Raw genomic sequence first — 27,678 nt, 5'->3', positions numbered from 1 at the left:
ATTATTATTATATTATTACAAACTTTTTACATTGTTTTTTTTTTTGTAATCGTAGCAAACTTGATATTTTGTCATATTAATGACAACATAATAAAATAAAAATGGGAAATAGTCAAACAGATATTTAAGAAAAAAAATTATAAATAAATATAAAAATTTCGATCCAAAATTTAATATACGTAATATAAATTAGATACAAAATTATTTGTAAAAATGGCCGATTCGGAAGACGAGAAGGCTAGTGGTGATGTGGGGTCAGAACAAAAACTAGCAGAAGTCCCAGAGCCGGAAGCCCCTAAGATACCTGATGTGGAACTTATAGTTGATGGGTTCGGATTCATGCCGAAATCACCAGTGACTACATCAAAAAGTCGTTCTGGAAGTGTATTTTCTAAATCTTCTCAGAAAGTACAGGAAGAGACAGTTCCAGAAGAAACTCCAAAAAGTCCGTGTAGTTCTAGCAGTAATATTGATATAGTTCGAAGATACACATGGAAGACTAAAAACAGAATGACAGTGCAGGTAAGTTATTAAAGCACTTTTTTTTATAGCAAGAAGGTGGGAAACAAGTATACAGCCAATCTGATGTTAATCCGTTACTGTAGCTTATAAGAGCTATGAGATTAGTGATGTCATGAGCGCGTTGCCAAACCTGATGATACCTCAATATGCCCTTACTGAAGAACCCCATACTGTAGTCTTTAAGGTTCAGCTCTCATTCCACAGTCTATGCGTCTGCGGGAACAAACCCTTTGAAACCGCATTGTACGCGACTATTTAAGTTTAAGCGTGTGAGAATGAATATCCTATCGATGATGTGCGATGATAATGATAAAATATGGCTTTGGGCACCATTTCGAACAATTCACTTTTAGCCATAGAATAAGTTGACAATTTTGTAACTGTAACTAACTCGCGGTTTACATAAGTAAATATGGATTAAACGTTTCTAAAATATATAAATCTACTATATGACCTGGCCAAGTTCTCAATATTATTAAAATATATTCGAATTTAAGCGCTATTGATCCCTTAACAAACATCCCAAATAAGTATATTCACAAACTTTCATATTTATATGAGTAACATTCCTGACAACTGATGCATGTTACAAAACCTATAATAGATGCTATAAACATGGGAAACGCTATGGGCAACACAATATATTGCATCGAATACTCACTCTTTATGCATTTACTCGTGTACTCCCGAGGGCCAAGTTTGATTTGGTATATCTTTTGTACCAAAACTTAGATTGACTATTCATGTTGACGATATGACGTTATGAGGATTAATGATTCATAACAGGAGAGTTATGATTGTTAAGATTTCACTACATTTATATTATTTTCTGAAAGTTATACAATAAAGGAAGATATAGTGGTATTTTAAATGTGAATGATTTTAAGATTGTGTTCCACAAAACAGAAAACTGCCTTCAGACTATCATTTTCAAAATATCGACTATGGCAAAACCAGTTATTTTAATTTAAAAACTAAACTACTAAACCGACTTTGATAAAATTTCCATGGAACCAATGTGTAAGTATATGCTTAAAAATAAAAAATATTTTTCAAATTAGTGTACAAGTGACAGAGTTATGAGGTAAAAAACATAAAAAAAGAATGAAAATGGAAATGAATGGAATAGAATAGAGCTTCTCGCTCATGTGAGTTCCTGTATGTTGTGCATACATGAATTTTGAATTACACTTCTTTTTGGGCACTTAGGTAAAATTTACTATTGGATGGTATTATCTTATTCTTATAATTAAAATAGCTATTAACTTTCCACTGCTGAACAAAACATTCTCTATAAGGGGAGTTTTGCCAGTAGTTGCCATGCTTGGCAAGCGGATTGTCAACCGCAGTTAGGCATTGGAGATATTTTAAGAGGGGCGCTGCTGTCCATCTCTCGACTATTAGTTCTCTTCATTGCTTCTTACGCCGACCACGGGGAAGAAAGGAGTGGCCCAATCTATGCCGGGAGCACAAGGCAAATTTATTAGTTTATCTTATGATTAATAATAAAGCTGTAAACTAGAATACTAATAAGGCTCTATATACTTATGTATTGAACTATAAGGTAATAACATACGGAGCTACGATAACATCTGTTCAAGTTCCTGACAGAAAAGGAGTTTCCGATGACGTTGTGGCTGGTTTTGAGACTTTACAAGGTACCTTTACAGTAATTAATTTTTTACAAGCGATCCGGCCCGACTTTGCATGGATAGACAGATTTTTTGAAAAATAATGTATAGTTTATATTACTGGCTGATAATATAGCTTTCTATAGGCGAAAGAATTTTTAAAATCGGTCGAGTAGTTTTTGAGTTTTTATTTAGATAAAACTTATATCGGATTTTAAATTAGGTCTTTAAACATACAATTGTAAAAACTGCACCTAATGTGTTGCAATAGTTTTTACATGATGCTGAAACAAACATATAGAAGGTCATTATTTCTAAAAATTATTCTTTTAGTTCTATTGGTCTTATTAAGATCCTTAATATATTTTTTTAAATATCTATAAAATTTTATTATATTAGTAAGATTATTAGCTAGCTGTTTTTCGCAGCTTTGTCTGCGTGAATTTAGAAAAATATACCCTGCATGTTAATTCAGTACATGGCCTAATTTTGTATCAAATTTCATTCAGTCGTTAAAGCATGATTGAGTGAAAAATATCAGAATATTTAAACATACAAATATCTTCAAAAACTTTTCCATTTATAAAGTTATACAAAAAAATTTGTACAGAGTATTTCCAGCCAAGAAACCCATATTTTGGAGCTACCATTGGGCGGTACGCGAATATTATTCGAGATGGTACTATAGTGGTCAGACCATCCGGTAGAATGTATATGCTATCCACAAACAAGGGTCACGACCACTACAACGGTGGATATGTGGGATTTGATAAGGTGGGTTCAGTTTCTTGGTATGTGTAGTGTAAGTATGCATTTGTAATCTCCAATTTGTAGTCTAGTCTAGACTTTTCGATTATGCAGCGACGCTCGTAAGTTGTCGCGTTGCAAACTCCACTCAGGGACGTGTCTTGATTGTTTAAATATTTATATTGTATAGTTGTATTAGCTGTATTTTTTAATATATTTATAAAATTTCATTAAAATCAACGATTTCGAAGATTAGCCTGAACGAACATTTTTCTATATTTATGTTCAATTTATTCACTGTTACTGCCATAATGCTCTGGTATAGAATACCTATGGTCTGCGCATGGCACCGAGTAAGCCTATATTTATAAACAAATACTACTTTCTGTTGAATTAACAAATTCTGCTCCATCTATGTGTTACTTAAAAGTTAATTAGGTATATCACAATATATATTATTGTGTTAATGTATTATATATTTATATTTGTATGTATTCTTTATATATTTAGAATATTATTCGGTATGATATTTATTATTATGTCAATTTATATTAATAGTTTTTTTTTTGTGTAATGTATGTTTTCCACCATAACATTATGATAGGAGATTTTTTTTTATATTAAGACGTACCAAGTGCGGATCCAACCCTTAAAAAAAGCTTGTGGTAATCATCATCTCAGCCCCCATAGACAACCATAAGTTTTCGAACAAACACGACTTTGTTTTATAACTAACCTCTAGCAAGTTAAACGCTTAATAGTGGATACTGGCTCTAAACATCATTGAGTAGGTTCAATGCAAGAGAGAAAGGAGCTTGCTTGGCCAACTCTGTTCTTCTTAACGGAACGGTACGGTCTTTAACCGTAGTTATATATTGAAATTGGTATGTATGATGTATAGTAATTTAAATATTTTTTTACGTAATCTTACCATCATTCATGTTTTTTTCCTAAAGAGAAGATATGTCCGCCTTTTAAACCATGTACAAATGTAATAAATATTCTTGTTCTTTTTATTTTTAATGAAAAATAAATAAAAAATGACAAATTTTGTTTTTTTTTTTATTTTTACTTTGCTCAATTTAAATATATTGAATGATTTAAAAAATATATCCTACCTACTATATACATCCGCCTTTAACTGTCCACTGCTGAACATATTTTGTTAGTAGTTGCCACGATTGGCAGGCGTCTTAGCAGCATACCTACGTCTACCTAAAATTCTCCATTCCAAATACAGTGTGTAGGTGTATGTATGTCAGATTTTATTATGATTGGTTCAGCTGTTAGTGGCAAAAGATGACAAACTAACTCACTTTCATATTTATAATATTAAATAGGGATTTACGTGAATACACGTGAAATTGGGAAGTAATTTATATTTGATTTCAACACGTAATGTGTTACCGTGCCGTGTACAATTAGTAACTACAATTAATAAAGTATAATGATATTAAATTACTATATGACGGAAAAACGTACGCATAGAATGTTCATTTTTACTTTGAGGAACTGCGTCAAGTGAAAAGAAATTATATATCTACACGAAAATTTATGAGTGTATGATTTAATGAACCTAATCTACATTTATTAGGATTCGTTATTCTTTGTACTTCTTAATTTGTTGAGAATAAACATTGCTTTTCCTTCCTATTCCGTGGGTGTCGTAAGAGGCGACTGAGGGAACTTAATAGCCGAGGGATTGGGGAAAGCGTCCCTCTTAAAACATCACCAATTTCTAACTGCGGCTGCCAAATCACTTGCCACGCATTTATACTACTGCCCCTCCTCCCTCCTCCCTCATAAGGGGAAGCCTATATTTTTTTTATGGGTGACAATGAAATGACAACCCCACCCGCGCTATCGGTATACACCGGCGGGGCACCAATAAAGGATGATAGATGAGGATAAAGCAGGTCAGTTAGCCCATCGTGACGAATTCAACAAGAATTGTTCACGATGGTTTCCAGGGGAAACCACGTGGAGGTCGACCTGACAGGGCACATTGCTAGCAGTGGGGCTGTCAAACTCTATTGCTAACAATCCCTTTCCCCCTGGGGAGGCCTATATTCAGCAATGGTCAGTTAACGGCTGATATGATGAAACCTTGTTTAAATTTACTTATCCTTCTATCTCCTTAGGAGGGAAAGGGACTGTTAGAAATGGGGATTTACTAGCTCAATTACAGCAATATGCAGGTCGATCTCCACGCGGTTCCACCTGGAAACCATCGTGGTTAATTCTAATGGAATTTATCACGATGGGCTAACAGACCTGCTTTCATTCTCACCTACCATCCCTTACTGGTGCTCTGTCCCATTCGTGTTCCAACCGTGAAGCAGTTTTGTTTGCATGGCTGTGTTTCGGTTTAAAGGGTGGGATATGGCATGAATTTACTGGGTACAGAGGAATAACACCTGAGTCCTCAGGAATGGCAACGCATGGTACGAAACAGTATACTCTGTTATGTCCATGGTACTGCTCATGTCTATAGGCGACGGTTATCACTTTCCATCAGGTGGACCGTCAGGTTGTTTGCCATTCTAAGTTGTATAAAAAAAATTCGTATGGGGTTTCGCATCACAAAATTTAAACACACACACAATCCTATATATTATTATATAATATTACAATACCTTTATTATTTTTGTTGTACATACAATAGCTATTGTAAGTCATTCTGTATTGTAGTCATAATGCACTAGCGATCCGACCCGGCTTCGCACGGGTAGACAAAATTTTTGAAAATTATATGTAGTCTATTTAGCTGGCTGATAATGTAGCTTTCTTTATACCACTGTGGTGGCAATCAAGCATACGGCCCACCTGATGGTAAGCGGTTACTGTAGCCTATGAACACCTGCAATACCAGAGGTATTACGCGTGCGTTGCCGACCCTGAAGAAACCTCTTTACCCCCATGCTGTAATCTCTTGGGAAAGCCTCAGCAGGGAGCTCATTCCATAACCTGAGTGTTCGTGGGAGAAAACATCTCTGAAATCGCGTTGTACGCGACCATTTAGGTTGTCCGCACATGACAACTACTGACAAAACCTGTTATATTTATAACTTATAACCTTATAGGAGAGGGCCATTTTTTTTTGATGGGTGAAAATGGTATTGTATCCCCGCCTGCCCTAACAGGATACGCTGGCGGAGCACCAGTGAAGGGTGATAGATGAGAATGAAAACAGGCCAGTTAGCCCATCGTGATGAATTCATCAGGAATTAACCATGATAGTTTCCAGCGGGAACCGCGAGGAGGTGAACTGGTTGGGTATATTGCTAGCAATGGGATTCTCAGTCTCCATTACTAACAATCCCTTTCCCCCCAGAGGCCCATATTCAGCAGTGAAATGTTAACAGCTGATATAATGATGATGATGATGATGAGGGTATTCGTATAGGTTACTCTATATTTAGGGGTACAAACAAACTCGTTTAGAGGTAAAAGAGATTGTTAGTAATGGGGTCTAATAGCCCCATTGCTAGCAATATACCCTCTCAGCTCGACCTCCATGCGATTCCCCCTAGAAACCATCATGATTAATATTTGTCGAATTCATCATGATGGGCCAACTGACCTGCATTCATTCTCACCTATCATCTTCCACTGGTGCCTCGTCAGTGTATACCGATAGCGCAGCTGAGGTTACCATTCCATTTTCACGCCTTAAAAAAATAACACTCGTGTACATACTTAATAATATTTAAATAAGTATCAATTCATTCATTTTTTTACAACACAGGGGGCAAACGAGCATGCGGCTCACCTGATGGTAAGTGACTACCGCCGCCCATGATCACCCACAACACCAACGGCATTGCACGTGTGCTGCCGGTCTTTTAAAAAGGAATATGCTCTTTTCTTGAAGGTTATGATGTTGTATCGTTCATTCATTTCTGTTGACGGATATCATGCACGTCACAAAACATTCCGTGATGTAATTCACTTCTATACGGTGAAGCTGTTCGTTCGTCATCAGAGTTCTATAAAAAAAATGTTATTTAGGTGAATTGGCGTTCATATGTCAACGGGAACAAAGTTATAATGAGTCACGTGTCAGACCGCTTCCACGAGGGTTATCCCGGGACGGTCATGGCCCAAGTGACCTTCGAGGTGACGTGTGACAACACCATCAAGATCGACATGAGGTGCACCACCAGTGAGCCAACCATCATCAATTTGAGTAATTCGCCTTACTTCAATCTCGCGGGTCATGTAAGTGACTCAACTCATATTATTCCTTTTTTTTTTCTGAATGTGTTTGCTGTTGGCCGTGAGTGGCGTTTACAGTTTCACCAAACGCGTATGCAGGGGGGAAACAGGTGGCACTCCTAGTCTGCGAGAGGGGACCGACAGACGTTTAGTCTCTTACTTATGGACTGCGGCGTGCGCCTAAGGGCGCCAGAATGGCTCGGGCCTCGGATTAGGCCACCGCATTTCGACCCCCGTCAAGGGACGGCGAAGGGTCGGTATATCGTGATGTATATGATGTTATACCGTGTGTCACGTGGGATCTTCGTGTCGTGCGGTGTGCGTGTGTATTTGCGGGGGCTCTCAACGAAGTTTCCGCGGTAGGGAGGGTGGGAGCGCGTTGGCTATCGTAATGAGATCGTCGGAGTCCAAGAGTGCATGCCTCGGGCGAAGACGTCGGGGAGTCTCACATTATTCCGTGCTCAGCATTTTACTGTAGTGTCAGGAACACTACAGCGCTGATTTTCAACACGAGCCTCAGCAACCCGCGGGGTCCTAATAATAATAATACATTTTGGAAAAGTTTGACTAACACAGTAGTGTACTTAAAGTGTAAAAAACAATGCAAATAATATAATATATATAATAAATTTGTAGTGGGTACACACGTATTAAATAATAAAAGAAAAAACATAAAACAGGCACAGTCAATATGTCAAAATTGGATATGTTTTTCGTCAATCTTTAATGACTTTCTTTCCACGTGCCCGAACTCACGTAACACTTCCATTCTACTCCTTAACAATGACGTTTGTACTGTAGCACGCGGGCTGCGAGACGGTGTACGACCACATATTCACCATCAACGCTGATAAGTACACGGTAGCCGACGACGACGGGACTGTAACAGGTACAGTGAATATTTAGAACAGACCTATTTTTGATTTCGCATAAATCAGCGGTTTCATTTGTTATAACTACCTAATCAGCTGTTCTGGGGGGAGGTATTTTTTTAGTTTTGTTTTTAGTAGTCCAATCGCTAGCAATATACTCTATCAGATCGACCTCCACGAGGTCCCTCCTAGAAACTATCATGATTAATTTCCGATGAAATTTTCTTCGATGGTCCAGTTCACCTGACTCCATCTCCACCTACCATCATTCACTGGTATCCCGCCAGCTGTAGCCGACAGCGCAGGCGGGGTTTACTATTCCATATTCACCATTAAAAAAACCTAGCCATTTCCCAACTTAACATATAGGAAACATTATATACTGATTCTCGCGGGAGAAGCTGCGCGATAAACCTAGTAAATAAATAAATATTGGAAAGATAATTATAAAAGATAATATTGGTGACGTAACTTCGTAACATAGTAAAAAAAAAAAAACAAGAACCATCCTCTTATGTAAATTATTTAAAAAGATTGAGTGTTAGATACGTATGTACAAATAAAAACGAGTAGGCGACTAGTAACGCCATCTAGTAGTGACATCGCAATATTATTGATGTTGGAGTACGTATACTATACTTAATACATATTGATTACTTATAATAAATTTAAAAATAGTGTTCCACAAAAATAAACCGATCCCAAACGTGATAAATATTTGTTTAAAAATTAAATAGTGGGGCAAATATGTAAGTATATCCTTTCAGATAAAAAAAAAATCCAAGTCGGTTTTAAATGTCAAAATTATGAGGTAACAAAAGAACCTCCTTCTCTTTTGAGGTCGGTTGAAAATGAACGAATATTACGACATTTGTAAATGGTCAAATTGCTCGAATTCAAATTGTAGATACATTATAATCGGCTTAAATGACCTATAGCAAAATTATGTCGACGATCAAATAACTGATTAAAGTAAGCTACCTATATTATTATGATTACAGTCATTAACTATCCAATGGTGAACATAAATCTTCCCCATAAAGGGAGTTACCACGCTTGACAGACCTGTTGGCAAACGCAGTTATTTTTTTAATGTATGATAATGGAATGGTAAGTGCGGGGGAAAAGGTATTGTTAGCAATGGAGTTTAACAGCCCCTATAGCTGCCTATGCTTCTACTATTAAGTTCCTTTAGTCGCCTCTTAGAACACCTACAGAATAGAAAGGGATGGCCTATTCTATGTCAGCACCACAAGGGGTTTATAGCTACCTATATTACGTACATATAATATTGTATAACGTACATAAATAAATACATAAAAAACGTTCATGCTCATTTTTTTACTTTATCCGAGCAGTAAGTACTTTATATTATTCTCAATTTCGTGTATAATATAGTATATGTTATATATGTGTAAGTATATTTGTTTATTATATATATATATATATATATATATATATATATATATTCGTCTATATATGTAATTTTAGTATGTATGTATATCAATAATTACTGGTACCGCATTCGAGTATTCTGACACTTCCCTATGGTTGACTGGGAGAGAATGCTTTTAGCATTAAGTACGCCATGGACACATATATGTACTAATGAATAAATAAATAAATCAGAAAATGTACAAGCTCATCAGTCACATTATTATGAGTTTGGTACCTATAATTCTTAGCGCACGTTTCTATCTATAATCTAAGTGATTACGTGCGGAATTTAAGCTACCTTGCATTATGGTGTCATTTGTATTTTATATTTCCAGTAGTTATTCCGTATCCAATACTTTTGAGTAAGCAGTTTTAGGTAGTAGTTAAAGTAGGTTGAACATTTTGATGATTGTTATATTGTGTGAGATTGAGACAATGTAATGAATAATATCAGGGTCCAAGGTTTTGCAAAATGTACCTTATAAACCTACTTATTACTGATAGTTTTTTTTTATGGGAGGAAAATGGAATGGTAACCCCGCCTGCGCTAACGGGATACGCTGGCGGGGCACCAGTGAAGGGTGATCGATGAGAATGAAAACAGGCCAGTTAGCCCATCATGATGAATTCATCTGGAATTAACCATGATAGTTTCCAGGGGGAACCGCGAGGAGGTCGACCTGGTTGGGTATATTGCTAGCAATGGGATTCTCAGTCTCCATTACTAACAATCCCTTTCCCCCCTTACTGATAGATTTAGGGTATAATGGAATGGATAACCCCGTCTATGCTATGAGAATCCGCTGACGGGACAGAAGTGAGAGACGATAAGTGAGGGTGAAACAGGTCGTTGGCCCATAGTGAATTAATAAAGAAATAATCAACATGGTTTGGAGGGGAAACCGCATAGTGGTCGACTTGACATTGCTAGCAATATACCCATATTGCTATCAATGAAATTGGTAGTTCGCATTATTGATATAAGATTTTTTTATGTTGAAAATGAAGTGGCCACCCCGCCTGCGCTAGCGGTATACGTTGGTGGAGGAATTAACCATGATAGTTTCCAGGGGGACCGCGTGGAGGTCGACCTGGTTAGGTATATTGCTGGCAATGGTATTCATCGATGGTTATGGACTAGTATTACTTAATATAGTAGAAATATATAATAAGTGAAGATGAAAGCAGGTGAGTTCTGTCATGGCAACAAGAATTAACCACAATGGCTTCCAGGGAGGATCACATGGAGCTCAACCTAACGGGATATATTGCTAGCAATAGAGCTCTCCACTATTAACAATATCTTCCCCCCCCCCCCCCTGGTATCAACCTTTAGGTAACCACGGTCTAATTTTAAAATTGGAAGTCAATAAAAATATGGATTTGTTACAAATCATTAAGAAACCAACAAGGATGTTCGTTTGCCATGTGGTCCCGGCATAGAATAGGCCACCGCTTTCTTTCCCGTGGGTGTAGTAAGAGACAATAAGGAAGGGCGAGGGATGGGCAGCGGCGACCCTAGTGAAACTACTGGCAAAACCCCCCAAGGGGGAGACTTATGTTTAGCAGTGGACAGTTAAAGGCTGATATAATGATGATGAAAGATGTTCGTGTATGTAATGTAACCTACTTGTGTATCAAAATTTCATCCAAATTCGTTAATCCGTTTAAATGTTATTGAGTAACAAATATATAAACATGTCTTAAAGCTTATGTATGATATTAGTACTTAGAAATAAAGTTTTGGTTTAGGACAAAAGAAGGTTGTCGGTGGCACTGCATACGACTTCAGAGTGCCACGTGTCCTCAAAGCGATGATACCTAAGATACCTCTAGGGGGATACAACGTTAACTTCTGCATCACACAGGGCACAGAGCAGGATCTGACATTCCAAGCTAGGTAACACAAAAGATTATTAATAGATAGATAGATAGATACTCTTTATTGTTACCTCCAAAAGATTGCAATAGTAAACTTATCATAGATACGAACAATTACAAGAAATGATCATAGTGAGAAAATAATGGGCGAATCCCTAAAAGCGATCTCTTGCAACCTTTGGATGGAGAGATGTATTAATGTGTTTTTTTTTTTATATAGTCTATGCAATTAGCATGATTCGAGTAGTATCTTAGTAAACTATAAAAAAATATATAATTAATATTGGAAACGTAATTTACGTATTTAACAATTAAACAAATATATGTAATAAAAATAAATATAACGCCATCTAGTACCAAAATATACAGAAACTATTATGCGTATTAGAAAACTTATGTCTATATTATTATTTCTATAAACATATAAATTTTTTTATACCACGTAGGTAGCAAACAAGTATACAGCTCGTTTGATGGTAAACGGTCATTGTAGCCTATGGACGCTTGCAACAGTAGGGATTTTTTTTGATGGGTGAAATTGGTATGGTAACCCCGCTTGCGCTAACGGGATACGCTGGCGGAGCACCAGTGAAGGGTGATAGATGAAAATGAAAACAGCCCAGTTAGCCCATCGTGATGATTTCATCAGGAATTGACCATGATAGTTTCCAGGGAGAGCCGCGAGGTCGACATGGTTGGGTATATTGCTAGCAATGGAGTTCTCAGTCTCCATTACTAACAATCCCTTTTCCCCCCGCAACAGTAGGGGTGTCGCATGTTACTAACACTGTTACAACCTTAATACACCCTTTTTAAAGAACATTATATTGCAGTCTTTAGGGAAAACCTCGGCAAGAAGATAATTCTAGATGAAAATTCGATAACCTGACCATTTTTTTTAATGCATGGTAATGGAATGGTAACCCCGCTTGTGATATCGGTATACGCTGACGGGGCACCAGTAAAGGATGACAGATGAGCATGAAAGCAGGTCAGTTAGCCCATTGTGATGAATGCAACAAGTATTAATTAATTACAATGGTTTCCAAGAGCAATCGCGTGGAGGTGATCGTGGATCTGAGGCTTGCTGGCAATAGGGCTTTAGTCCCAATTACAAACAATCCTTTTCCTCAATACAGAAGTATTTAGGTGGGTATGTAGGAATACCTGGACCAAATAATTCCTGAGTGGTGTTATGTCTCTGTGCTATGTCATTTCACTGGCATATCTCATTCTACAACATTATAAGTTAAACGGAGATTGGGTACCTCCAGTAGACGATTTTAATAGTAACTTTTATATTATTAAATTGTTATATATTTTTTATGTTTAGAGCCTTACACCCCTTGTCTGGACGAGTGCTGGAGGTGTACAGTAACCAGCCAGGCATGCAGTTCTATACTGGAAACTCGCTACCAGATCCCGACAAGATTGTAGAGGTCTGTCACGTTTAGATAGCATTTTTTTTTGTTAATATTTTTTATATATATTTATTATATATTTATTTTTATATCTTTTGATATTTTAATGTTAAACTTAGCATATCTTTTAGGAAATTAAAATAGAACTAAGAAAGTCAAAGGTAACATTAAACAATAGTGCTAGGTTAGTGATCTTTATATTGTTTACCTAACTTCGACACCAGAGGGTGGCACCCTCACATAAATAAAGAATTAATTTCTGTTCTTGTTCACATTAAAAAAAATTAAAACAATACATATAAAAAATTAAAATGGTTAAGCATTGTAAAATGCTTTTAGGGAACACCTGAAGAAGAAGAGGAAGAAGGTAAAGCCGAGGATGAAAGCGAGGAGTTGGACAGTGAGGAGTCGAGTGCAAAAGGTGAAGAAGCGGATGAAGAAGGAAGCGAGGTGAATTTATGATACATTTTTCTTTTGACTTAAAACTTACAAATAGTTTTTAACTTTTGGAATTTTTATTTTTAAATATTTACCACCTTAGATTATATTGATAGAGCATTGAGCCTCAAAACTGGTCAACTTTTTGTCATTATATTTTTTTATCAGTATTTTACGCATAAAATATATCTTGACGTATTATTTAATAAATATTATATTTAATGAGTGTTTACAAATGAAAAAGATACAGAATTTATAAGACAAAATAAATATGGAAGTTATAAAGGAATCACTCATGACTATTTATCATGCAAAATTGTATGAAAAAGTTGATTCGTTTTTCTTGAAGTATTTCTATGGAAACACTCTATTTATATAGGATTTACGAGATTGATTTCGACCGATCTATATTATAACGTTAATATCTCTGCTATAGTGTGTAGTGATAAATAGTTAAAGACAATTTTTATGAATAACTTTTCATAAAATTTGACAGGTAATATACATACATATATTTACGTGTCCTATAGTATACATTTTTTTTTAATGGATTATAATGGAATGGTAACCTTGCCTGCGCTAACGGTATACGCTGGCGGGGCACCAATGAGAGGTGATAGGTGAGAATGAAAAAGCGGGTCAGTTAGCCCAGCGTGATGAATACATCTGGAATTCAGCACGATGGTTTCCAGGGGGAACTACGTGGAGGTCGACCTGACAAGATATATTGCTAGCAATGGGACTAGTAGTCCGCATTACTAACAATCCCTTCCCCCCAATGGTATACATTGGACAAATGCAGAACTATTAAGACCTTTTGTAATATAGTATTTTGTAAAGAAATTATTTTATTTCATTTGATAAATAAATGATTAAAAATTAACATTTTTTTCATTAATAATCAACATTCCTGTACAAAAAATAAATTTACGGGTATATTCTATTTGTTGTTGTATATAGTGGCGCCATCTCTCTGGAGTATTGCGTCAACTTCTTTATTTTATGAAATAAATATAATTTCTACAAGACAAAACTAGAGTATACTCAATTTTATGTTATTGTCGACAGGGCAAACCCAGATATGGCTACGTACCCCTGATGGGAAAGTCCGGCGCTTACTACAAGAAGCATGGGCTCTTCTGTCTTATGCCTCAGAACTATCCAGACGCTGTTAACCATGTAAGATTATTTTTTATTTTATTTCAGGTGGGTTGGCAACCGTAGTTAGGATTTGGTGATGTTTTAAGAGGGGCTTTGCTGCCCATACCTCGACTATTATGTTTCCTTAGTCGCCTCTTACGACACCCACGTTAAAGGATGGGGTGGTTTATTCGACTAATCAATTTTTATGTTATTGGTTTTCTATTATTATTTAAATAATAAGATATATATATTTTGTATAAAATACCTTATAATGTTATTTCATACCTACATTTGAATTACAATGTTTTAATAAAAAAAAATTATATATTTATATTTTCATTAAATAACATCTATTGTATAAGTACATAAATACATATACTATATTTATTTATAGTATATGTATTTATGTAATATTTTATTTAACTGTATATTTGTTTATGTACTCTAAATATTAATAGTTGTAGCACTTCAGCTGCCCGCTAACAACATGCTTTCTAACTGCATTGGGTTGACTGGAAGAGATCTCTGTCAGAGATAAGTCCACCCTTGATCACAATATTTATAAATGAATTAACAATGTAATTTACAAGTGCAATAAAGAATGTAATAAATTCTATTAAACCAAATTATAGATAGATATTTACTTTTTTTCAGAAAAACTTCCCAAACTCCGTGCTGAATCCTGGAGAGGTTTACGTTCACAAGATACAATATAAATTCGGCATACTCCTAGGAAGATATGTGTGAAAAATTGTGACGTTTAGTAATAAAAACAAATGAAATGTTTACAGACTTTTAATCTTTCTTAATAGCCACATTTTAGCCAAGTTTCCACTTTACAAGATTTGTTATTCATTGACTATGAATAAATATTTAATCATTACTGCGTAAAGACTTGACACGAAGACAGATCATTGTATATATATATATATATATATATATATATATATATATATATATATATATATATATATACATATATGTATATATAGTTACTAATTTAAAAATATATTATTATTTAGTCCACGTTACAATGAAACTCCTAAAAGTGTAATACACAAAATTTTGTCTGCGGATTTCATGTCTGCATCTCCGCTACACTTTGTTTCTAAAAAAAGGCAAAGTATCGTCCGACAGTTTTTCCGGATTTTTTTTTTAATAAATTTAAATGTAAATAATATATTATCAGACATAATGTTGCGCCTCATAAATCAATTTAGAATTCGAAATGAGAATATATTTAAGAATTAATAAACAACTAAGTAACATAGGTGATTTCTTACAAATACTATGGCACCTTAAGTAGAGTATTATTTTCAGATACTGAAAAAAGTAACAACATCGTAAACAATATAACAGTAATTATTAAACATATTTCTCTCGGAACCGCATACGATTCGTAGAAATAAAAAACAAAAAAACTCAAAATAAATAATCAAAAAGTTTAAATAAGCGTATATCGAAGCAAGAACAACACCTTAAAATATAACCTAATAGTGTCAAGAATGGGAACGCAAACGTGTCAGGGGTGTCACAGTATATTCTGTACCGTCAGTGGCGCTGTTCATGTCTACATGCGACGATTGCCATATTAGGTGGGTCGTCAGCTTGTCATACCAATTTATATTAAAAATATCAGACAAAAAATATCGATTCGACTAAATTGAAATACAATGTGAAAGAAGATTGATGTAAGTGACGAGGTAATAGGTACTAGCTAACTTAAAAATTTTACTTCAAATTATCTTTAATTATTAAACAACTAACTAAAATACCAAGTCTCGATTCCAACGCCATCTAGTATCAACCATCATAAGTCGTGATAACAATAATATTTTTTAAATGCCTTTTTTTATATAGCTCTAACTCGATTAAAATGGCGTATTGATTGGATACACTTATATAGAATACGGCTAGTGGCGTCTAACTCACTACAACTGGGGGGAAAGGGATTGTTAGTAATGGAGACTGAAAATCCCAGTGCTAGCAATAAACCAGGTCGATCTCGCGGTTCTCACTGGAAATTATCATGGTTAATTCCTGATGAATTCATCATGATGGGCTAACGGGCCTGTTTTCATTCTCATCTATCACCCTTCACTGGTGCTCCGCCAGCGTATCCCGTTAGCGCAGGCGGGGTTACCATACCATTTTCACCCATCAGAAAACTCACTACTACTAGTACCTCATAACTCGCGTCAGTTATAAACTGACTAGGGAAATTCTTTTTTAAATAAAAGTATTTACTTACAGATTGGCCCCCATAGAATTTTCATCAAAATCAATTTAGTACTTTAGTTTTTAAATCAAAGTAACTGGGGTTGCCATAGTTCAAATCTTTTTTTTTTTTAAATACAATCTTAATATCTTGGAATATACTGAAACTTATACACACACGTGACCAAACGGTATTCTTAAAACTAGATATTATATAATAATATATGTCACTACATTTCTATATAACAAAATTAAACCGAACAAAAATCGGCATATAAGTTGCCAGAAAAAAAAATCACTAAAGTAGTACATTGAGTATTTCATATATTCAGGTTCTGGTATTTTTATATCTTATTAACTATAACATAGTAACATAAATGTAAATAACATGTTTAAAACATGGTTAATTTAAATAAATAGAATAAATCTCTTGTTATACTTTTGCACAATTAGTAAACAAAACTAGCATTATTATATATTTATTTATTCATTAGTACATATATTATGTAATGCGGACAGCCTAAATGGTCGCGTACAATGCGATTTCAGAGATGTTTTCTCCCACGAACTTGCAGGTTATGGAATGAGCTCCCTGCTGAGGCTTTCCCAAGAAAACGGCAACGCGCGCGTAATACCCCTAGTATTGCAGGCGTTCATAGGCTACGGTAACCGCTTACCATCACGTGGGCCGTATGTTTGTTTGCCACCTCAGTGGTATAAAAAAATGCTAAAAGCATTCTCTCCCAGCCAACCTTATAGTACCTCTCTCTATGTAATTCGCCATGTGCCGTAATCATCATATCGGCCACTAATTGTCCACTGTTAAACACAGTCTTACCCCATAAACTGACATAAGGAAAGGTCCCGAACCACCTGCATCTGCGTGTGGTGTTTAACGCAAATTTGCAAGACAGTTCTATATGTAAAAATGTCAGAAGTGCACATAATAAGTTCTTAACCCTTTTTTGCATACTGGTGAAAATTTCCATCATAACATTAAATACTCAAAAATTATATTAAAGAACAATTTCGCTTCAGGTTGACCCTGTCCGGATAAGGTATTTAATGTATTATAGTAGAAGTAGGTAATTTAATGTCCATTGCAGCAAAAAAACCATAGCTGTTAAATTTATTTTTTTTAATCATTTTGCCATTAATTATGAACATTTTTTTTTATACAACTTAGAATGGCAAACAAGCTGACGGCCCACCTGATGTAAAGTGGTAACCGTCACCTATAGACATGAGCAGTACCATGGACATAACAGAGTATACTGTTTCGCCTATGATACCCCCCATGCGTTGCCATTCCTGAGGACTCAGGTGTTATTCCTCTATACCCAGTAAATTCACGCAATATCCAGACATTAATTATATCACCTTCATTTATTTCACCAATAAAACAAAATCATGCAAAGAAGGGTTAAGTATTATGGCTGATAGAAATCTGTGTATAAAGGGAGACATACAGACGACAGACAGTGTAAACCCAACGTTTTATATTTATAAAACTGAACTAGACAAAAAAAATCCATGTTTTGTTTACCAATTGTGCAGAGTATATAAAAATAGAGTAACAAATAATATGTAAAGTATACTAATAATACCCATAAGTAACTAACTTTGGCATTCACTAAATACTATTTTCAGGGGGGAAAGGGATTGTTAGTAATGGGGACTACCAGTACCTATGCTAGTAATATACCCTGCCAGGTCGACCTCCCCGTGGTCCTACCTGGACACCATCGTGCTGAATACCAAGTGACGAATGAAAATGCAGGTCAGTTAGTCCATGGTGACACATCACGATGGGCTAACTGACCTGCATTTTCATTCTCACCTATCATCCATCACTGATGCTCCGTCAGCATATACCGTTAGCGCAGGCAGGGTTATCACTCCATTATCATTCACTAAAAAAAAAATACTATTTTCAATTTACAGACAATAATTTGACAAATTCGCTGAACCATTTGTTGGATTCAAACTGCAGTGCTATATGCCTGTAGTCCTTATTCAATTCGCCCTTTTCCTTCCTCGTGCAAAGATCTCCCAGTATATTATATAACTCGTTTTCAGTGTCATAAACTTCTTCCACCTGTTCCAAATATAACTCTCTGTATGACAAGCGTTTGGGTACCACTGGTATGCATCCGCAGTACACTGCTTCTAATCTGAAAAAAGAAATATATACAATTGTCTATGATTTCTTGTCTATGATTTTTAAATGACTTCGTATAAGAAGCAGGTTCTCAAATCGTCTATATTTTTATCTTTGCTAATACTGAATGAATTTTGATAGTTTTTTCTTGCATTCAAATTAATATCATCTTTATTAAAATAGACTTATTTATAAGTACTTTTAAATCGTCATTTTTTTTTTTAAATCTGCTGCAGGGTTCGATTAAATTACTCAACAGTTACTCTTTTAAATCTCTGTTAATATTATGTGTATTTATTTAAATATACTATGTCTAAAATTACCTGGTCGACAACAGTTAACCCCTTTCCATCAGGTGGACCGTCAGCTTGCTTGCCATTATAAGTTCCATAGAAAAAAAAAACAAAAGAAAAATGGAAATGAATTACTTATACCGGGGGGAAGGGATCGTTAGTAATGGACACTAAGAATCCCATTGCTAGCAATATATCCAACCAGGTCGACCTCCTCGCGGTTCCTATCATGATGAATTCCTGTTGAATTCATCATGGTGGGCTAACTGGCCTGTTTTCATCCTCATCGATCACCCTTCACTGGCCCCGCCAGCGTATCCCATTAACGCAGGCGAGGTTACCACTCCATTTTCATCCAATAAAAAAAAAACCTACTTATACCTACACGGCCACACCGAAAAATTCGTGTATTGCTGTAGAGACTACTACATCGGCATTGTTCAGAATCTTGTAGTATTCCCTGAGAGATTCTACATATCCGCAGTGCAACAACGATTCCTTTAAACTTCTGGATAATTCTCTAAAAACATCTGGCTTTTCATTAAATGATTCGCCTAGTATACTGACCTGCAATAAATAGTGTATTTTTTTAGTTTTTATTTAGAAACCCCGGCTTCACACCGGTGCACATCACATTAGAAACCTCTAAAATTATAAGTGTTCCTCTACTATATTATGCATGTATTATACATATAAACCTTCCTCTTGAATCATTCTATCTATTAAAAAAAAAACGCATCAAAATGGGAGGATAAACTTAATGGTGTTGTTAGGCTAAAACTGTATTAAGATTAAACTTAATGGTCAGAAGATGGGCAGCAGTGTCACTCTTTAAACATCACCAAAGTCTAACTATGTTTGTTCGGGGGGAAGGGATTGTTAGTAATGGAGACTGAGAATCTCATTGTTAGCAATATACCCAACCAGGTCGACCTCCTCGCGGTTCTCCCTTGAAACTATCATGGTTAATTCCTGTTGAATTCATCATGATGGGCTAACTGGCCTGTTTTCATTCTCATTTATCACCCTTCACTGGTGCTCCGCCAGCGTATCCCGTTAGCGCAGGCAGTGTTACCATACCATTTTCACCCATTAAAAAAAAAACTATATTTGTTCAACTAAAAATGGTTGCCTGCCAAGTGTTGTAACTACTGGCAAAATTCCCCAATTAGAAGGAGATCTCTGTTCTACAATGGACAATTAACCGCTGATATGATGATGACAAAAGATGTTAAAAAAAAAAACTAATATGCAGAAGTGGTTAAAACGTCCTATATAAATAAAGTGAATTATTCACTCACTGGCTTTATAGTATATTGTTTAAAATAGATCAATTCTGTTACACAAATATAAAAATAAATAAATTAATTAACTAACCTTGAAATGGTAACCATTATTGTCCAACCTCTTGAGAACTCTGTAAAAAGCTTCAGGATTCTTGTCAAATTCCCATCGGTGTGGCCAAACTATATGCAGAGTATTCGAAGTGGTCTTGTCAACCAGGGATAAATATTTATCCATTAAAGATATATCCATAGGATAGTACACCACATAACACTTTCCCTCTATGATTTGTTCCAAGTTCTTAACTTTGTAATCTGGTTGTAATTTTAAGTGACTTTTTATATGGGACAGGAATGAATCTTTATTGTAGTAAGAGTTGAACAGTACTTTATCTGCTGTCAAACTGCAATAATAAAAAAAGAAAATATTATTAAAACAAAAAATAGAGTTATTCTAATAAGCAAGTTTACCTGATCAATACATTAATGTACTTGCATGTTATAGTTTACGTTTGTATTTGTAAACTTCTGTTATGTGCGTCAAATAAATAAAATAAAATAAAATAAAACAAAATTAGTGAGCTCATGGCTATAAAAATTGATATATTATTATTTTTTAGACATGTTTTTGCTCATAGCTGTAAGTCACAGTTCTGGGGTGGGAATTCTTATTAATGTTATAAATGTGAAAGTGAGTTTGTTTGTTACCATATAACATAGCTTAACTGCCACTAGGAAACATGTTATATGGATTGGAAAAGGTTATGGGTTACATTTTAGAGTAAACATATCTTAGTCAAGCAGACAAAGTTGTCCATAAATGGAAGTAATAAAATAAAACTCACCATGTCAATATTTCATTATAACCGTACTGAAAATCTCTGTCCTTTACCACACGAACGGGAAACTCCAATTGGTTTTCATGAAAGTATACAATTTTATGCAATTTCGTCAAGTCTGGCCTCAGTCCCAATAATTCTGCTAGAGGTAATACAGATGTACAGAGAAGTATCTTGAACTTGTGATAGACTGGTATCTGCGTGGACATGTAGAGAGCTGAGGTACGTGCACGCCAGTGCCATTTCTTGGCTGTCATTGTTATCAATTTGTACTGATGACTGGGCAAATCTGAAAATATCAATTTCTTTACATAAATAAAGAACAATTGCTGAATGTACGCAAGTGCATCACTTTTGAATGGCTGTAATTATTAGAACAAGGTTTGTATGAAAAAAAAACAGGGTACGCAGCTAGTTAAATATAATTTAAGGTTAAGCCTTGAATCAATTATGGTTAATTGCTATTACAATTACCAAGACTGGTTCTAGGGTTGCTTTTTGCTCAGACAGTATATGTTATATCTGTTATAAATTCTTTCCAAGTATTATCACCAAGGTCATCCAATGATACAAAGTATAAAATATTAAGTGGGGAGATAAATGTAAGGGAGAACAAGTGGTTAAAGGGTTTCGGCTAACCTGAATGATTACATGACAATTTGTGAAATTTTGTTGTTTTATTTAAGCAAGACTTTAAGGGGGATTTTGTACAAAAGTCATTTGCTTGGGTACCTCTGTCCCATTCGTGTTTCAACCGTAAAGCAGTTGTGTTTGCATGGCTGTGTTTCGGTTTGAAGGGTGGGATATGGCATGGATTTACAGGGTACAGAGGTATAACATCCGAGTTCGCAGGGATGGCAATTCATAGGGGATATCCTGGGCGAAACAGTATACTCTGTTATGTCCATGGTACTGCTCATGTCTATAGGCAATGGTTAACACTTTCCATCAGGTAGGCCGTCAGCTCGTTTGCCATTCTAAGTTGTATAAAAAAAAAAGATTCGACAACTGGTAGGGGAGAATAGACTGTGAATTACAGTTACAACCTATTCTCTCCCCTTACAACCCTACGGGGAACTGAATCATCCCAGGGTTGTTTATTTTCTGTTTTTTCTGAGTTTGTAGTTAACCTACAGATTTCAGTTTCTATGAATTTTAGCTTAACAATGATCACCACTGATTAATAAGGTTAATACCAAAATTTGAGTTTAATGAACATGTTACAAAAGTGATGTGGGGTGACTCAGTACTTCGAAACAGCAATAGTATAAGTATTTTTATTCTTTATGTATCATAGATTTTACAATTTATTGTATTTTATTTATTAATTAGTTTTTAAGGAAATTCTTTATACAATATTATTTTATATCAATGAAGTTACTATAAATATTACATTAAACAATTAATAAACTATTCTTGTATAGTTACACAGATAATAATGTCATATTATTATATTTTGATTGATGTCAATGGCTAATTGATTGACAAGGAAATTAATGATATATTTAGCAGACAATAAATTTAGCAGATAAAGAAGATGAGAAATTATTTGATTTCTCATCTTCTTTATCTGCTAGATTTATTGTATAGGTTTGTATAGTTGTTGTTGGGTATAGGATGATTTAAATTATGAGCATGATGGTAACATAAAAGAGTTTCATTATCTGATGAATATCTCTGATGAAGTTTACAGCTGATGATTAATTATGATGATCATTGCATATATTATCATAACAAAAAGATAGTTTCAGTGTTAGACTTTTATATAATACATTATAGTTATATTAGTATGGGGTTTTCCAACATCCCTGTGCAGGGACAACTAGTCTGCAGTCTAGGTTGCAGGGTTAACATTCGTATATAACTCTACCTAGATAGGTAGAGTTAATACTATTTAATTATAATATTACTAAGGTAATGATATCATACTTTATTCAATACTTACTTGATGTAATAACATCAATCAGTTTCTTATGCGAACCGCCATAAAACGGCTCCAGAATTAGAATTTCCTCTGGTCCAGAATCCATGATAAATATTTTGCGATTATTTCAATTAAAAACACATTTTTCACGAGGTTATATTTGGTGAGATTCGATAATTAATAAGTGAGATTCATTAATTAAATCTCAACTTTAATTACATAATGTAATGCTTATTTTTAATATTAATTCAGAACAGCGAAGCGATTTCATTTTATTATTAGTTTAATGTACGGCGTTTATGAATCTGTTATGGACCACATTATTAGAAATTCTCGTTTTCATTACTTTAAATAGTAATAATAAAAATTATACATTTTTTGTTTTAGGCTTCGAAAATTTGAAAAACAATTTTTTTACAGAACGTAGTAGAGTTGCCAGATGCGAATATTGGTTTTTACCTAAAGACTTAAACGTTATTGTTTCTTTCAAATCGATACTATGTCCAAAATTTATGCTTGCTTTTTAAGCACAATATTTTAATTCGTTTTGCCCTGTGTTACAAATTGAATTTCGAAAAATAATGCCTATTCCTTATGTTAGTGTACAGCTCAGTCGGCCATCTGAATCGTTTTTATTTCACTATTAATAAAATACTGTCGATGAATAAATCCAAACGTAAAGATTATTTGCAATTTAATTCATAGTGATTTGCTGTACCTACTCTTTATGTAGCGATGGTATGGTTTAGCGTAGTGTATGAAATTTTACTATGAGTTGTGAAATATTATAAGTCTACTATACAGTTTACAAATTTATTAAATTAGTCCAAATGTAATTTCATTAGTTTCTTCAAAATTTATCGATCACAAAATTTTTACCCACAATTACGTAAAAAATACCCAATCTGGCAATGCTAACAGACTGACAAAACACTGTCAGTCACACTCGATTGACAGCTCACATTTAAAATCTGACACTGACATTTAGATCTGGATTTTCTGATTAACAGCTGACTGGAAAATCAACAGTTAAAAGCTTTGCAGACGGTCAAATACATTAATTTATTACGGTACTACTGCATGTAGGAATAAAATGAAGCTGTTCTGTTTTCTTTGCATTTTAAGTTTCTATGGAGTCTATAAAAACAATCTTTTCTACCTTGATCAAGTTGTCGCAGGATTACATGAATGATTAAATAAAATAATTTCACATGCACTTACTTATTTCTCTTTTACTTATTGGATATCATTATTCATCTATAAAAATACTATCAATACGTTTCGTTTTGGTAAACCATTATGACTTACGCATATATTTTTTAATTGTTTCTTTTACTATTTAATTCTTGCTTGTCAGTTCTGTGCAGTGGAGACTAGCGTTTCATTACTAACATATCTTTCCTTTCAGAAAATGCATTCGTGGTTACCATAAAATTGTTCTATATAGTATTTTTTGATTTTCAAGTAACTTAGCTCAACTAAATTAGCAAAATAAGCATATAAACTAATATTGACCTAACTGAGAATTATATAATGAAAGTCAAAACATTGTATCTGCCACTGTGCCACAGTAATTGATGTTACAAGACCATACGGACTATGCATGAGGCCCTACAAATTAAATATGACTACTATTAGAAAAAGACTTAATTATTTAATTTGTCTACAACTTCGTATGCATGGATTTATAGGTAATTAACACATTTTTTTCGTGATAAAGTACGAGTGTTTTTCTAATAGTATAAATATCATCATCATCACAATCAGCCTACTGTAGTCCACTGCTGGACGTAGATTTCTCTAAAGGCACGACACTGAGAGCGATGTTTGGCTCTTCGCTGCCAGTTATTACGCGCAACGCTACGTATGTTTCCGCTCCACCTAAGCGCAGGTCGTTTCATATGACGCTTGTCGATTCGCGATCTCCATTCCTCTCTTATATCTACTCCATTACAATATATCTTGAATATACCTGAAAGACGTCGTGAAGCTGTTATAAAAAAGAATCTTTGTGGAAAGGTTCATTAAGGATAAAATATATTAATAACCACGATATTTGGCAAAAATAAACTTGAACTGAATTTCTATAAGTACAAAGTTGCTAATATTGGTTATTTTTTCAAATGTTAACACTTTTGTTACTTTAGTAATTACGTAATATTAAAAAAAATATTGACATAAATTATATTAATAATATTTTAATTTTGTAATAAGTAAGTACACTGATGTCACATTCAATTTATTATCGATACTTTGACGTAATCGCGTATCTCGAAACAAGTCATGTTCACTATAATGCTCAGATTGGTGGTGGGTCGTTGGGTTTGAATATGATTGATACAACGACGTCTGGTTCATCCGTCATACTCGTAAATGGGTGCCTATAGTACGGCTTGATCTGTTCAAGAACACTGTGATTCATTGTAATTTTATTTTTATCAGTATGAAGTCGAACAGTCATTTTATCTGTTCACATTTTTATTGCAACCTCAACTTATATTTAAAAAAAAAAACAATAATTGTGTTTCTTGTCCGTTCTTTAACCTCAACTTTTATTTAAAAAAAGCAATAACTGTGTTTCTTGCCCGTTCTTCAACCTCAACTTTTATTTAAAAAAAGCAACTGTGTTTCATGCCCGTTCTTCAACCTCAACTTTTATTTACAAAAAGCAATAACTGTGTTTCTTGTCCGTTCTTCAACCTCAACTTTTATTTAAAAAAGCAATAACTGTGTTTCTTGCCAGTTCTTCAACCTCAACTTTTATTTAAAAAAGGCAATAACTGTGTCTCTTGTCCGTTCTTCTCAGCTGAAATTGCATTCAGTACTTAACCGCATACAAAACGAGATGACGTAACAAACACAGAAAAAAGACAAACGAATTGAGAACCTCATTTTTTGCGGTCGGTTAAAAATAAGTTTGTGTTCATAAAATAATATGTCTAATTGTGTTCTAATTAGTATTATGTATTTGTATGTAGCTTGTATGAGTGTCGAATCAATTATCTGACTAAATGACTAGAGTATGACATAATGGTGCATCTTAATTCGTGTATGTCTCAGGAGAATGAGGATATTAGGATTTGTGTGATATATTTCTATTTATTTACATATTTTCTTCAATTCAAAATTATATGGGTACATATGGCGGGCTTAACACTTAAGGGCGTTCTCTACCAGTCGACTATGAGGCAAAGAGAAAATTAAGTAGATCGTACATTACTACGTACAAATTTATATTTTTAAATAAATTTACCTAATTTAAAAATATTATATGAATTTTATGGTCGAGCGACGGGCAATAGTGTCTTTCTTAAAATATCATCAAAGCCTAAATGCGGTTGACTACCTGCTTGTCAAGCTTGGCAAGTTCTGATAAAACTCTGAAGGCTTATATAGGCTTATATTTTGCAGTGAACAGTTATTGGCTGAAATACATACACACATGTACATGACAATAACACATAAACATATAATATTTATTTATCTAATATAAGTAAGTGTACATACTCGTATGGCGGACTTAACACCTAGTGATGTTCTCTACCAGTCAACCATGAATGAGGCAAGCAGAAAATGAATTGATTAATATATATGTATACATATTTATGGATGTATGTACGTAATGATGTAATGTACTTATAGTGTATATATATATATATATAAAAATAAAAAAAAATAGTTATATTACATGAACATGTTTAACGTTCATTAAACTAAATGTATTAAAATAAGGAAGGTATTGTGTTTCCTTAGTATTAATTTTTTACTAAGATCAAAATCTCCATTTTTGGTATAAATTTATTTATTTTTTTTTATTTAATATTATAAAGAAGAAAGTTTTTTTTTTTTATTTTGTTTGTAATGGATGAACTAAAAATGCATTCCCAAAGAGGGTTGACATCAGGCAGGTGGCTGTTCGTACAACTGTAAGCCAAATCTTTTTGTAATATGGATAAAAAAATATATTACGCTGACCCCAAATAATAATGTAATGCCTATGATACTTGTCATGCGTAGCCATTTCTGAGCACTAAGTGTATGTCTGTGTGTTAAAGGCGAGGGACGGGCAGCAGTGTCCTTATTAAAACATCTCCAAATTCTAACTGCGTTTGCCAATCCGCCTGCCAAGCCTGGCAAATATTGGTAATTATGGGGGTCTGCCAGTAGTTGCCACGCTTGGCAGATGGGTTGGCAACCGGCGGCCTGGATGATGTTTGAAGAGGGACGCCGCTGCCCATTCCTCGACCATTAAGTTTCCTTAGTCACCTCTTACGACACCTACGGGAAAGGAAGGCGTGATCCATTCTATGCCGGGACCTACACGGCAGTCATTATTCAGGATAGGAATTAAAACTGATCAAACTCGATGATTTCAAAACAATAACTACATTGTATATTACATCGAAAACTGTTATTGAAAGTGGATTAATAGCTTAGTAGGTAAATTGATAAACTTAGATTAACAACACCTAGATAGAGTATTTCACTTCACACCATACCCTCAATAATATATGAGCTACCTTTATCATCGTATCAGCCCTTCACTGTCCACTGCTGAGCATCCCCCTTGGGTGGTTTCGCTAGTAGTTGCCACGCTTGGCAGGCTGATTGGCAACCGCAGTTAGACTTAAGAGGCGTTTTAATAGGGACA

At 34.6% G+C, this 27,678-nt stretch overlaps 2 protein-coding genes across 3 annotated transcripts; one reads left to right on the top strand and one right to left on the bottom strand.

Moving 5' to 3' along the window:
* The first annotated feature begins 81 nt into the window (after window positions 1–81).
* LOC113520865 (galactose mutarotase-like) lies at window positions 82–15,108 on the top strand. Of its 2 annotated transcripts, XM_031911664.2 has the most exons (10): window positions 82–522; window positions 2,087–2,180; window positions 2,764–2,927; window positions 6,912–7,121; window positions 7,920–8,007; window positions 11,180–11,327; window positions 12,642–12,747; window positions 13,069–13,179; window positions 14,236–14,346; window positions 14,965–15,108. In XM_031911664.2, exons 1-10 carry the CDS (start codon window positions 214–216, stop codon window positions 15,055–15,057), a joined length of 1,434 nt encoding a protein of 477 aa, XP_031767524.1. In that variant the 5' UTR covers window positions 82–213; the 3' UTR covers window positions 15,058–15,108. The 2 variants fall into 2 exon arrangements, with proteins under 2 accessions (XP_031767524.1, XP_031767525.1); XM_031911665.2 differs by lacking the exon at window positions 13,069–13,179.
* Window positions 15,109–15,415: 307 nt separating this feature from the next.
* LOC113520782 (glycosyltransferase-like domain-containing protein 1) lies at window positions 15,416–23,454 on the bottom strand. Its single transcript, XM_026906193.3, has 5 exons — window positions 23,049–23,454; window positions 21,110–21,392; window positions 20,359–20,668; window positions 19,367–19,548; window positions 15,416–18,701 (listed from the first exon to the last, which is right to left on the bottom strand). Exons 1-5 carry the CDS (start codon window positions 23,131–23,133, stop codon window positions 18,461–18,463), a joined length of 1,101 nt encoding a protein of 366 aa, XP_026761994.2. The 5' UTR covers window positions 23,134–23,454; the 3' UTR covers window positions 15,416–18,460.
* Window positions 23,455–27,678: the final 4,224 nt, after the last annotated feature.

The sequence above is a fragment of the Galleria mellonella genome, unplaced genomic scaffold (assembly GCF_026898425.1).
Source record: "Galleria mellonella isolate WM207_F2 unplaced genomic scaffold, CSIRO_AGI_GalMel_v1 utg33, whole genome shotgun sequence".
In the NCBI taxonomy this organism is placed as follows: Eukaryota; Metazoa; Arthropoda; class Insecta; order Lepidoptera; family Pyralidae; genus Galleria; species Galleria mellonella.
This window is presented reverse-complemented; position numbering and strand designations above follow the sequence as displayed.